At 45.4% G+C, this 13,427-nt stretch overlaps 3 protein-coding genes and 1 long non-coding RNA gene across 4 annotated transcripts; 3 read left to right on the forward strand and 1 right to left on the reverse strand.

Moving 5' to 3' along the window:
* Positions 1-263: 263 nt before the first annotated feature.
* LOC133538875 (uncharacterized) lies at positions 264-2,271 on the forward strand. Its single transcript, XR_009803130.1, has 2 exons — positions 264-1,114; positions 2,026-2,271. It is a non-coding gene; the product is annotated as an uncharacterized LOC133538875 (long non-coding RNA).
* Positions 1,141-10,762, reverse strand: LOC133538873 (protein SPT2 homolog). Its single transcript, XM_061880740.1, has 2 exons — positions 9,710-10,762; positions 1,141-1,913 (listed from the first exon to the last, which is right to left on the reverse strand). Exons 1-2 carry the CDS (start codon positions 9,730-9,732, stop codon positions 1,412-1,414), a joined length of 525 nt encoding a protein of 174 aa, XP_061736724.1. The 5' UTR covers positions 9,733-10,762; the 3' UTR covers positions 1,141-1,411.
* Positions 3,005-5,996, forward strand: map1lc3c (microtubule-associated protein 1 light chain 3 gamma). Its single transcript, XM_061880741.1, has 4 exons — positions 3,005-3,112; positions 4,400-4,455; positions 4,520-4,626; positions 5,749-5,996. Exons 1-4 carry the CDS (start codon positions 3,049-3,051, stop codon positions 5,909-5,911), a joined length of 390 nt encoding a protein of 129 aa, XP_061736725.1. The 5' UTR covers positions 3,005-3,048; the 3' UTR covers positions 5,912-5,996.
* On the forward strand, positions 9,820-11,398 carry LOC133538872 (interferon regulatory factor 2-binding protein 2-B-like). The gene is made up of 2 exons (XM_061880739.1): positions 9,820-10,531; positions 10,588-11,398. Exons 1-2 carry the CDS (start codon positions 10,000-10,002, stop codon positions 11,244-11,246), a joined length of 1,191 nt encoding a protein of 396 aa, XP_061736723.1. The 5' UTR covers positions 9,820-9,999; the 3' UTR covers positions 11,247-11,398.
* Positions 11,399-13,427: the final 2,029 nt, after the last annotated feature.

Here is a 13,427-nt window from a genome sequence, read left to right on the forward strand (position 1 = left end):
GAGAACCAGACTGGGAGCAGGTGTCGGCTTCAGCCGAGGAGCAGGTGTCGGCTTCAGCCGAGGAGCAGGTGTCGGCTTCAGCCGAGGAGCAGGTGTCGGCTTCAGCCGAGGAGCAGGAGTCGGCGTCAGCCGAGGAGCAGGAGTCGGCGTCAGCCGAGGAGCAGGAGTCGGCGTCAGCCGAGGAGCAGGTGTCGGCGTCAGCCGAGGAGCACTAAGAGACTGGCAGAGAGGAGGACTAGGACTACTATGAGGATTTAGACTAACACTAGGACTTGGGCTAGGACTCGGACTAGGCTTGAACACCGGTGGTGGAGGGCGCACTGGAGGTAGTGGACTAGCGAGTCGAAAAGTCGGTGGAGGAGGTCTAGGTGGCCTTAGTGGCTTGACCGGGGGAAACACAGGTGGAGGAGGTCTACTAGGAGGAGCTAAGCGGAATATCGGTGGAGGTGGCCTCATAGGAGGCTGCGGTTTGACAGTTAGCATCTGAGCTACTTCCCACCAAAGCTATAGGCCTTAGCCCCTCCCTCCAGACGGGGATCCCAGACCCGTTCCCTATGGTCAGGGACTGACCTTAAGGGAGGGTGGTGTGAGGTTTGGAGGTGGGCAGACTCCTCCCCTTTAAGTTGACCAACATGTCCTTTTGAAAAAGGAGAAAAAAACCCAGACTTGGGCGGGGAACGGGGCTTAAGAGGTGGAGGAAGAAAAGTAGGTAGCTCATGTTGCCTTAGTTTGCATCTAGAAATAACATCTGTATAGAACTTAGTTGTGTCTATAGAGTCCAAAAAATCATAGTCAATATTTGAAACAGGTTGAGAATAAGACTCAACAATATAAAAATCCTCAGAAAAAATATCATCGACAGGGGGTGGTATTGAGTCACCAGGGGGCGTTGACGAAATGACGTCACCGTGATGGACCGGTGGGCCGGAGGTATGCCCTGGCCTTACAGCCCAGTCGGAAGAGTGGTTGGAATATGGAGAAAAAACAAAACTTCCAAACCTCAGGGAAGAGTACTGGGCTGTTGTCTGCGCGCTGCTGTCCGGGGAAAAAGTCTTCGCGGCTTGGCGAAGGGAAGACTTTTGGTGGTCCACTGCGAGGCGGCGTTGTGCTGGCTGTACCGCAGTGTATAGTGGGCCCCCCTCCACTAGGTGGCTGCCAGACACCGTTCACACATGCGGGAAAACGTGCCTGCTCGTCGGAGTCCCCCGGTGCGAAAACCAGGGACGGGCGGGAGGGGACCAGGAGGAGGGACGAAGACACGTCCCGTGCCAAGTCCCAGCAGGAGGACAAAAGCGACCTCACTGTGGGCTCCACTGGAGCTCTCGGCGGACCAAAAAAGAGAGCGGGAGCTGGCAAAAAGAGCAGCCGGGGAGCAGCCGCTGGAAGCTGCGTAGGAGCAGGGAGAAGCAGCTCAGCAGACGACGGGAAGGATGGCGGCGGCGGACGTGCCGGTCGGAGAGCCGCAGTCGGCGACGGAGCCGCAGGAGCCGCGAGACGTGAAGGAGGAGGCGGGCGCGCCGGTCGGTGAGCCGTAGCCGGCAGCGTTGCCGAGAGGAAGGATGGCGGCGGAGGACGCGCCGGTCGGAGAGCCGTAGCCGGTAGCGTTGCCGCGGGAGCCGCGAGGCATGCAGGAAGTGGCGGACGTGCTGGTCGGAGAGCCGTAGCCAGCCGTTGAGCCGAGAGGAAAGATGGCGGCGGGGGACGCGCCGGTCGGAGAGCCGAAGCCGGTGGCGTTGCCGCGGGGAGAGGGTCCGCGTCTGTAGGCTGGGACCGCACAAACCTGGCCTTCAAGTCCTCCAGGAATTGTGCGGTCCAGAACGTCGGCTGAGGATTGCCGACAGGGATTCTCGCGAGGACACTTTCTTCTGGCTCGATGATACTGTTGGGATGTCGCATGGCTGCAGTTGTGTGACCTCAAGTATGCAAAAATCCAGGAGAGCAGAAAGCAGGTAAGATGATTTTAATTTCATCAAAGTAAAAGATATAAACAGAAAGCAGTCTTGCATGGAGATGTTCCCAACATAGGTTTTCTGACACGATGGCGAGGCATAATGGATGCGTGTTGCTACCCCAGGGATGCAAGAGGACCAGGACAGGCAGGAGTTGCAGGTAAGATTAGATTTAATACAAAAACAAAAATAATACTGGTACAAAATGCAAAGAAAAGGCGTGCCGAATGCACGGAGAGCTATGCTAATAATTAGCAACGAGAGCAGAGTACAGGAATAGAGGTGCAGAGCGCACGCAAAGCTAAGGCGAGACTTAGCAATAGTGATTACGAAAATAAGAACCAACGTGCGTGTTGCAAGTAGCAAACAAAACCGCCAGGAGGAACTAAGGTAGCAGGTGGTCTTAAATACAACACAAATAATTCAAAACAGGTGTGCGTAATGAGTCCGTGCAGGAGGCATACTTAGGTTGCCATGGTGACAATACAAAACAAGGAAGTGCGCTAACAAACGGGATCGGTAGAGTCCAAAACATGATCAAAACATAGTAGGACAATACAAAAAAGACAAACATGCTAGAGATGTGTGATCCGGAAGCCGGATCACAACACATGAAATATACAACATACACATGAGATATACAACATACACATATACAACATACAACATACACATGGGATATACAACATACAAAATACACATGAGATATACAACATACAACATACACATGGGATATACAACATACAACATACACATGAGATATACAACATACAACATACACATGAGATATACAACATACAACATACACATATACAACATACACATGAGATATACAACATACAACATACACATATACAACATACACATGAGATATACAACATACAACGTACAAATGAGATAAACAACACACAACATCGGACTTTGATGCTCCTGTTTAGTCGTGTCGCGTGTGACGTCACACAAACAGGAAGCCAGAGTAGACGCGCCCCTCCCGTCTGGACGCCGTCTGACACGTGACTTGCCAATCAGCTGATGAGCCGCAGCCTGCGCGCGCGCTATTTAACGTCCGCGCGCCTGGGTCGCGCGCCCGCCGTCCACGATGCCGCCCTTGGAGAGAAGCCAGCAGCTGCACGGCAAGTCTTTCAAGCAGAGGAAGAGCTTTGGTAAACTTCTTCTTCTTCTACACTTTTAAACCTTCTTCTTCTACTACACTTTTAAATCTTCTTATTCTCTCTTAATTATTCTACTCTTCTAAATCTTCTACACTTTTAAATCTTGTCTTTTAACTATTCTACACTTTTAAATCTTCTACTCGTTTGAATCTTCTTCTCTCTTAATTCTTCTACATTTTTAAATCTTTTTTAAATATTCTACTTTTTTTTAATCTTTTAATTCTACACTTTTAAATCTTTTTCTACACTTTTACATTTTCTACACTTTTAAATCCATCCATCTTCTTCCGCTTATCCGAGGTCGGGTCGCGGGGGACATAGCCTAAGCAGGGAAACCCAGACTTCCCTCTCCCCAGCCACTTCGTCTAGCTCCTCCCGGGGATCCCGAGGCGTTCCCAGGCCAGCCGGGAGACATAGTCTTCCCAACGTGTCCTGGGTCTTCCCCGTGGCCTCCTATCGGTTGGACGTGCCCAAAACACCTCCCTAGGGAGGCGTTCGGGTGGCATCCTGACCAGATCCCCGAACCACCTCATCTGGCTCCTCTCGATATTTTTCTAAATCTTTTTCTTCTACACTTTTTTAAATCTTCTACTACACGTTTAAATCTTGTTCTCCTATGCTTTTACATCTTCTATACTTTTAAATCTTTTTCTTCTTCTGCTACTTTGCCATGAATTGATGGTGGACCCGGACTTAAACAAGTTGAAAAAACTTATTGGGGTGTTACCATTTAGTGGTCAATGGTATGGAATATGTACTGTACTGTTCAATCTACTAATAAAAGTATCAATCAATACTACACTTTTAAACCTTGTTCTACTACACTATTCAACTTGTTCTTCTATTAAACCTTGTTCTTCGACACTTTTAACCTGGTTCTTCTATTAAGCCTTGTTCTACGACACTTTTAAACCTTGTTCTTCGACACTATTTAACCTGGTTCTTCTATTAAGCCTTGTTCTACGACATTATTTAACCTGGTTTTTCTATTAAGCCTTGTTCTACGACACTTTTAAACCTTGTTCTTCGACACTATTTAACTTGGTTCTTCTATTAAGCCTTGTTCTACGACACTTTTAAACCTTGTTCTTCGACACTATTTAACCTTGTTCTTCTATTAAGCCTTGTTCTACCACACTTTTGAACCTTGTTCTTCGACACTATCTAACCTGGTTCTTCTATTAAGCCTTGTTCTACGACACTTTTAAACCTTGTTCTTCTATTAAGCCTTGTTCGACACTTAAAGCTTCTTCTTCTACACTTTTGATGCTCCTGCAGCCACCAGGAAGCAGGAGGTGGCAGGAATCCGCTCCAAGTTCCCCAACAAGATCCCGGTCAGTACAGTATGACGCTGCTATGACGGCAGGTGAGCCTAGTGACATCACTTCCTGTTGGCAGGTGATCATCGAGCGCTATGAGCGGGAGAAGTTTCTTCCTCCACTGGACAAAACCAAGTTTCTTGTTCCTCACGAGCTCACCATGAACCAGTTTGTCACCATCATCAGGTAGTCGCTCTTCATTCATTATTAGTAGCTCACATGAACCAGTTGGTCACCATCATCAGGTAGTCTCTCTTCATTCATTATTATTAGCTCACATGAACCAGTTGGTCACCATCATCAGGTAGTGGCTCTTCATTATTATTATTAGCTCACTTGGCAGGCGGCTGCGATGGTTGTCATGGTTACGCAGTCAAGCATGTTGTCTGTTAGCGTTAATGCCAGTCACATTCCTCATGGCCGTCAGCATTGTGCTACACTTTACTGTGTACTTCTCACCATATACTAGTGGTACTGTGTACTTCTCACCATATACTAGTGGTACTGTGTACTTCTCACCATATACTAGTGGTACTGTGTATATATATATATATATATGTATATGTGTGTATGTATGTATGTATGTATGTATATATATATATATATGTGTGTGTGTGTGTATATATATATATATGTGTATGTATGTATGTATGTATGTGTGTGTGTGTGTGTGTGTGTGTGTACTTCATCTATTCATTAGCATCATGCTATGTGAGCCTACATGCCAACAATACATTTGGCGTCATGCTAGGTTAGCGACTGTTGCATAGCTATGTGAGCCTACATGCTAACAATACAGTTAGCGTCATGCTAGGTTAGCGACTGTTGCATAGCTATGTGAGCCTACATGCTAACAATACAGTTAGCATCATGCTAGGTTAGCGACTGTTGCATAGCTATGTGAGCCTACATGCTAACAATACAGTTAGCGTCATGCTAGGTTAGCGACTGTTGCACAACTATGTGAGCCTACATGCCAACAATACAGTTAGCATCATGCTAGGTTAGTGAATGTTGCATAGCTATGTGAGCCTACGTGCCAACAATACGGTTCGTGTCATGCTAGGCTAGCAACTGTTGCATAGCTATGTGAGCCTACATGCTAACATTACAATCAGCATCATGCTGGGCTAGCATAGTCAGGTCAGAGATCCAACTTTCCCACGTCTGTAACCAACCGAGGATTACGAGCAGAGGAGACTTAAGCTGTGCAGTGACCACTGACAGAGGATTGATGCGTGGCCAAGCAGTGAGGTGAAAGGTCGTTCCCAGGCGGCCGAAGGTGACCTTTGACCCGGTGTGCCACAGGAACCGCATGGCGCTGCTCCCCTCGCAGGCCTTCTACCTGCTGATCAACAACAGCGGGCTGGCCAGCATGACCCTGACCATGGCGCAGGTCTACAAGGACCACCAGGACCAGGACGGCTTCCTGTACATGACCTACGCCTCGCAGGAGATGTTTGGCTTTTAACGCGCTATTAATGTTCATCTTCGTGTAAATACAAAATATGTTTGCTGTGGATTTTAATGATGCAATAAATCTTATGTAAATTTCACACCGCTTTTTTATTCAAGATGACCTTATTAAATATGACTTGATAAAAATAAATTAAACTACAATCACTTTATAAGTCTATAACTATATTAATTTCATAAAGTTACATCAATAATATAACTATAATCACTTCATAAAGTTATGTCAATTATAACTATATTAACTAGGGGTGTGGGGGAAAATCAATTCAAATCGTGATTCTCATGTTGTGCGAATCAGAATCTATTTTTAAAACTTTTTTTTTTTTTTTCTATCCAACAAACCACTACACCGCAATACCATACAAGGGAGTAGGTTTGATTTTGAGATTGGTGGGGACACAAAAGTGCTCCAAGGCAGCACTCTGAAAGTTTACTTTTTTTTTTTTACATTAGCAATCATAATTTCACATCTTGCTGTTTACTCTTTAGTGTAGGGCTGTAGTGCAACTGTGCATCATACTGTCAATTAACATAGCCTACTATCCATCAACAGAAATACATTAATGCTATACAAAATTGTAAAACATAAATGAACTGTAATAATCTCCAGCCTCTCCTTCTCTACGTCCTCCTGCCTCTCTTCCTCTAACTTCTCTGGCCTCTCCATCTCCTCCAGCCTCTCTGCTGTCTGTCACCTTACAAAAACATATGTTGATGCATGACAGACACATTAAGGACAATGACCATAGAGTTTGATGGTACAGTTACTGCCTGAGCAAAAAGGCTTTTACTAAATATGAATAATTATATTTTATAATTGTAAAATCACATGATCATCTAGTGAGTTTTTATTGTATTTCCACCACAAAGTTTTGTTCATTGGTATTTTCAAACCGTTGCTCACTTCAACACAAATACATGAAACTAAAAAATAATTTGAAAAATTAAACTGAAAGGTGAAATCCGGCGATCTGATTGGCTGTTAACCGTGGTTTAAATATTGAGCACGGCTACTATTCTATAGCCTTATCACAGCGCAGGCTATATCTCCGCCTCAGGCACGCATGACTGGTATGAATGGAAGTTGTCATGTGTCCATGACAACGGACTGTTGCAGTCTGTAGTAAACGACAGCTGATGTTTTTACGATGTTAAAAAACAGAACTGCAATAAACAGAGCAATTGAGAGGAGACACAAACACCACACAGAACAAACCAAAAGTAGTGAAACAATGAATATTATCAACAGTATCAATATTAGTTATAATTTCAGCATAGCAGTGATTAAAAATCCCTCATTGACAGACATTTATAAAAATAATAAAAAAGAACAATAGTGTCACAGTGGCTTACACTTGCATGGCATCTCATAAGCTTGACAACACACTGTGTCCAATGTTTTCACAAAGATAAAATAAGTCTTATTTTTGGTTCATTTAATAGTTAATACAAATTTACATTATTGCAATCAGTTGATAAAACATTGTCCTTTACAATTATACTTTTTTTTTTACAAAATTCTACTACTCTGCTAGCATGTCAGCAAACTGGGGTAGATCCTGCTGAAATCTATGTATTGAATGAATACACAATCCTTTTGAATCGGAAAAATATCGTTTTTGAATCGAGAATCGAATCGAATCGAAAAAAATCGATATATTATCGAATCGTGACCCCAGGAATCGATATTGAATTGAATCGTGGGACACCCAAAGATTCACAGCCCTAATAACTTCATAAAGTTACATCAATAATATATAACTATAATCACTTCATAAAGTTACATCAATAATTACATGTTACTGTACAAATACTTAAATATATATCACATAACTTTTACAATTCATGACATCATAACTAGGCTTCACGGTGGCAGAGGGGTTAGTGCGTCTGCCTCACAATACGAAGTTCCTGCAGTCCTGGGTTCAAATCCAGGCTTGGCATCTTTCTGTGTGGAGTTTGCATGTTCTCCCCGTGAATGCGTGGGTTCCCTCCGGGTACTCCGGCTTCCTCCCACTTCCAAAGACATGCACCTGGGGATAGGTTGATTGGCAACACTAAAATTGGCCCTAGTGTGTGAATGTGAGTGTGAAAGTTGTCTATCTGTGTTGGCCCTGCGATGAGGTAGCGACTTTTCCAGGGTGTACCCCGCCTTCCGCCCGATTGTAGCTGAGATAGGCGCCAGCGCCCCCCGCAACCCCAAAAGGGAATAAGCGGTGGAAATGGATGGATGGACGTCATAACTGTACATGTACTTCATTGATGTCGAGTACTGCCCCCTAGTGGTTTGTCTGATAATTCTATATTTTCCTGCAACATCATTTTCTCCGTGATGTCATTCCAGGCTGCTGTGATAAAGACACACATGGAAGTGTGTGTGTGTGTTGTGAGAATGTCGTTGAAGCATAGAAACACTTCAGCCATCATCATTGAGTGCAGGTCAAAGGTTAATTATTTTAAAACCGTTGCCTGTTCAACTAGCATTTTATAGTCAGCATGTTTTAGGTAGCATGTTTCAGCTAGCATTGTTCAAGTATTGTTTTCTGTCTTGTTTCCGTCAGTATGTTGTAGTTAGCATGTTTCAGTTAGCCCTTTAAGCTAGCATTATTTAGTTAGAATGTTTTAGCTAGCACTTTTATAATAACTTTCTGTTTCTGTCATGTTTCAGTCAGTATGGTGTAGTTAGCATCTTTCAATTAGTCAGACAGCAAAGGTGACATCTTTAGGGTCACTATAGGTCAAATGTAAAGGTCACATATGTAGGTCACTATGGGTCAAATGCGTAGGTCACATATGTAGGTCACTATAGGTCAAATGTGTAGGTCACATATGTAGGTCACTATAGGTCAAATGTATAGGTGAAATATGTAGATCTAATGTATAGGTCACATACGTAATTCACTATGGTCAAATGTATAAGTCACATATGTAGGTCACTATAGGTCAAATGTATAGGTGACATATGTAGGTCACTATAGGTCAAATGTACAGGTCTCATATGTAGGTCACTATAGGTCAAATGTACAGGTCTCATATGTAGGTCACTATAGGTCAAATGTATAGGTGAAATATGTAGGTCACTGTAGATCTAATGTATAGGTCATATACGTAATTCACTATAGTCAAATGTATAAGTCACATATGTAGGTCACGATAGGTCAAATGTGTAGGTCACATATGTCGGTCACTATAGGTCAAATGTACAGGTCTCATATGTAGGTCACTATAGGTCAAATGTGTAGGTCACATACATAATTCACTATAGTCAAATGCATAGGTGACATATGTAGGTCATTATAGGTCAAATGTGTAGGTCACATACATAATTCACTATAGGTCAAATGTATAGGTGACATATGTAGGTCACTGTGGATCAAATGTATAGGTCACATACATAATTCACTATAGGTCAAATGTATAAGTCACATATGTAGGTCACGATAGGTCAAATTTATAGGTCACATATGTAGGTCACTATAGGTCATTTAAATAGGTCACATATGTAGGTCACTATAGGTCATTTAAATAGGTCACCTATGTAGGTCATAACTATAGGTCACAGGCCAGCAATAAGAGTCAGCCAATGGGAGCGTGGGGACATTTTTGTCCACTTGACCCTTTCCTCGCTTCCTTTTCATCAAAGGTCAAGATGAAGACTGCTGCAAAAACAGGAGGCTGACTATGACGTCATGAGCACTATTGCCTGTACAAGTCACATGACTCACGTGGAATAAAAAGTCCTCCGTGTAAAGATGTATTGTTTAGCCCCCACAAACCTCCTTCTAAAGCTTACCTCGCCACTCCATTGTGTTTCATCGGAGGGCGACAAAAGATGAGTAGTGAGCCGTTTTACGAAACAACAATCTCTGGCGCCAGCCCCCCTCGTGCGCATGTGCGGCACTCCAGTAAACACAGGCACCGCGCACGAGCCGTGACGTCAGCGGGCTTTATTGCCACGAGCGAGGAGTCGTGCGCGCGTCCACGAAAGCAACACGATGGCTTCCCGCCACGGGGGCTGCTTTTCCTCGCCGCACTAAAGTCCTCCACCGTGGACTCTTTGTTCCGAGTCCCCGCGGCAACAACATGTCGGCCGGGGCCGCGTCCCGGCGCCAGTCCTGCTACCTGTGTGACCTGCCCCGCATGCCCTGGGCCGTCGTCTGGGACTTCAGCGAGGCGGTGTGTCGCGGCTGTGTCAACTACGAGGGCGCCGACAGGGTCGAGTTCGTCATCGAAGCCGCCCGCCAGCTCAAGCGGGCCCACGGCCTCCGGGAGGGCCGAGCCTCGCAGCCGGGGAAGGCACCTCTCCCCGGGAAGGAGCTCCACCATTCGGCCGGGGACCGCTACGCGCCGCGCCCGGGTCCGGACTACCAGGCGGCGCGGCTGACCAACGGCTTGCCCAAAGGCGACGAGACGCCCGAGCCGAACCGCCAGAGCCCCAACCCGCGACGGCAGCTGGTCAACGGCAGCCACGCCGCGGCTCTGGAGAAAAACATGGCGGGCAAGAGCGTGCGCGAGCTCATGGCCTTGCACGCGCTGGACGGCAGGCTGAAGAAGGAGCACGTGACCATGCCGCGGATGACGGCGTGTGACGGCCCCGCCTCCTCGTCCAAGACAGGTAGGATGACATCATGGCGACAGGAAGTGCTCCATTTGACTTACTTTCCGCCTCAGACAGGGGGAAGCACCTGCGCAGTGTGAAGAGGAAGGCTTCGCCAGAGCCTGATGGCGAAGGCTCCGCCCCCAAGCTGAACGCCGAGGGTCAGTCGTGGCTGCCGCCGCCCTCCGAGGTCGCCAAGATGCCCGGCTTCCCCGACGAGGCCGCCGCGGCACAGAACTCTCCGTCCCCCATGGCCGCGCTCATCCTCGCCGCTGGCGCCATGGGCTCGCCCAGAGACGGCGCTCAGGTTCATTCCACGACGGCGGGCGCACGGAGGAACAGCAGCAGCCCCCCATCGCCGTCCTCCACGTCCCACCACAGGGTTGCCCAAAGGGAGGAACCCAACGGCGCCAACTCGGCGGAGTCCCCGCCTCAACGCGCCCCCGACTCGTCAGCGGCTGCGGGGAGTGGCGTGCCGCTATGCTGCACGCTGTGTCAAGAGCGTCTGGAGGACACACACTTTGTGCAGTGCCCGTCGGTGGCGTCGCACAAGTTCTGCTTCCCGTGCTCGCGGGAGAGCATCAAGCAGCAGGGCGCCAGCGGCGAGGTGTACTGTCCCAGCGGCGAGCGCTGCCCCCTGGTGGGCTCCAATGTGCCCTGGGCCTTCATGCAGGGCGAGATCGCCACCATCTTGGCCGGCGACATCAAGGTCAAAAAGGAGCGGGACCCCTGAAAGGTTCCTGTGGCGACCGTGATGCGTGCATAGGGACTCGTAACCATGACGACGGGGTTTTTGTTTTTCACCACTTTTGTGTGTTTTGTTTTTTTTTGGAAGATCGTGAGCAAGCACTTGGTCAATAAAAGCAAACTACTCGTGTTAGTAAACACTCTTCCTGTCTGTGGTTGTCGTAGCAACAGCCGCTTGTGGGCGGTCTTCTAGGGTGCTTATGAGGGGGTCTTTTTGCAAGTGCACAGGACAAAATGGCTCCCATCGGACGCAGACGGACCAAAACAAGACGCTGGGCCTCATGGGTAATACCACCACGGGGCCACAGGGAGGGTGAGGGGGGCCATGGTCTCCACCGTGGAATCCCTGAGTCACCGTCTTCCCCTCCTCGCTGCCCCCCAGGACGCGCCTCCTCTTAGGGGTCACATGGTGACAAGTTAACCCCTTCCTGCCACATGAGACTGATCTGAAGTCAGTCAGCCTTCAACTACCCACAATGCAACACACACACACACACTATAAGGCATTTCAATGTATTAATATATTTCAGACAAAAAGGTTGCGCAATCAACATCTGTATAACCCAAAGGTGTTAAATCTAACATAGGAGACAATACAAAATGATACAAAATAATGTTAAATATATTAATTGAAAATAAATTTACAGTAAGAGAAACTACAATAGGATAAAACATTAAATAAATGAAATGAAAAAAAAAAGGAAGATTAAGTAATAGAAAATACAATAGGATAAAATCATATTAAATGAACAAAATAAGAGTAAGAGACAATATAATAAGGTGAAAAAATACAATTAAATAAATGAAATAATTTTAAAAGTATAAAATGGTCTCGTCTTAAATAACTAATTCCTCCACCATATCACGTGTTCACACCAAGTCACGTGGGTCTTCAAGCCAATTAGACAGTTGAGGACTAAGCTCCGCCCACATAAATACTTGTCTTGGCACAAACATGGAGGTTTCTTGCTCATAGACATGTTGTAAGTGTAAGCAGCATGGAGCACTACTGGGGCCCGCCATCTTGGAGTGGTCCATCCATCCATCCATTTACTACCGCTTATTCCCTTTGGCGTTGCGGGGGGCGCTGGTGCCTATTTCAGCTACAATCGGGCGAAAGGCGTTTACACCCTGGACAAGTCACCACCTCATCGCAGATCCTGGAGTGGTGATCAGTCCAATTCATTTGTCAGGAGCAATGAACTGTCAGCATATTTAATTCATCTAACCTCACTGAATACCACTCATTCCCCCCCCTTTTTTGTCATATGTGTAGCTTTGATAAAGGACAGATGTTTTAATATTCATAGTTTGCTTAACAGTTATAGAATATTCTTATATGCTATAAGTGACCAGACGTCCCTAATTAAAACTGGGAACATAATCCCAGAGAAGGGGAAAAAAACATTCAGCTATTTTTAAATTGAAGAAACAATGTGATGAGGTTATATACATGCTACATGAACAATGTATGAATACATTAGTTATCTATATATCTTATAGATTGTATCTCTGTTGCTGCAGCAGCAGAGAGTTTATTCTGTCTTGACACTTTGTATTGATGTTTTCTATGACATTCTTCCCTTAAATGATCATGTTTACAGTCATTGTTTTACATGTATTTTTTATGTATGTCGCTTTGGATAAAAGTGTCTGCAAAAAACTTAAACACAAACATATATAAACACCTGAAAGTCTTTATATCAGCTATAACCACCAATCTGTTTCACTGGATTCAGAATAAACGCAAATTCTGTTTTACCCAACAATGTTAGTATTTGAATATTGTTACTTGAAGACGTATTCCTGGTTACAATTATACTGTTAAGGAAATATTGTCTTATACTTTGTCTTTATACTATTACTTTTTAAGTTATTCAAGTATGACATTTTTAAATGTAATTAATTTACTTGACAAGCAATTCTATTATGGTCATACTCTTGTTTGCTAGCGGCTAGGATTTCAGTAATATTGAAGATCTTTGCTCCTCCTCATTAACATGAATTGAATAACGTGGACCCCGACTTAAACAAGTTGGAAAACTTATTCGGGTGTTATCATTTAGTGGTCAATTATATGGAATATGTACTGAACTGTGCAATCTACTAATAAAATATTTAATCAATCAAAAACTCAACTCTGATGTAATATTCTTTTCCCAAAATA

This window comes from Nerophis ophidion, linkage group LG20 (genome assembly GCF_033978795.1).
Source record: "Nerophis ophidion isolate RoL-2023_Sa linkage group LG20, RoL_Noph_v1.0, whole genome shotgun sequence".
Taxonomy (NCBI): Eukaryota; Metazoa; Chordata; class Actinopteri; order Syngnathiformes; family Syngnathidae; genus Nerophis; species Nerophis ophidion.

Bases quoted from the DNA above. Each gene is read 5' to 3' on its own strand.
- LOC133538873 (XM_061880740.1), bottom strand. From the start codon at position 9,732: ATGAAACACAATGGAGTGGCGAG. The intron at 1,914-9,709 runs GTAAGCTTTAGA...TGCATACTTGAG, and splicing joins AAACACAATGGAGTGGCGAG to GTCACACAACTGCAGCCATG.
- LOC133538872 (XM_061880739.1), top strand. From the start codon at position 10,000: ATGTCGGCCGGGGCCGCGTCCCGGCGCCAGTCCTGCTACCTGTGTGAC. The intron at 10,532-10,587 runs GTAGGATGACAT...TTTCCGCCTCAG, and splicing joins CGCCTCCTCGTCCAAGACAG to ACAGGGGGAAGCACCTGCGC.
- map1lc3c (XM_061880741.1), top strand. From the start codon at position 3,049: ATGCCGCCCTTGGAGAGAAGCCAGCAGCTGCACGGCAAGTCTTTCAAG. The intron at 4,456-4,519 runs GTCAGTACAGTA...TCCTGTTGGCAG, and splicing joins AGTTCCCCAACAAGATCCCG to GTGATCATCGAGCGCTATGA. The intron at 4,627-5,748 runs GTAGTCGCTCTT...GGTGTGCCACAG, and splicing joins CAGTTTGTCACCATCATCAG to GAACCGCATGGCGCTGCTCC.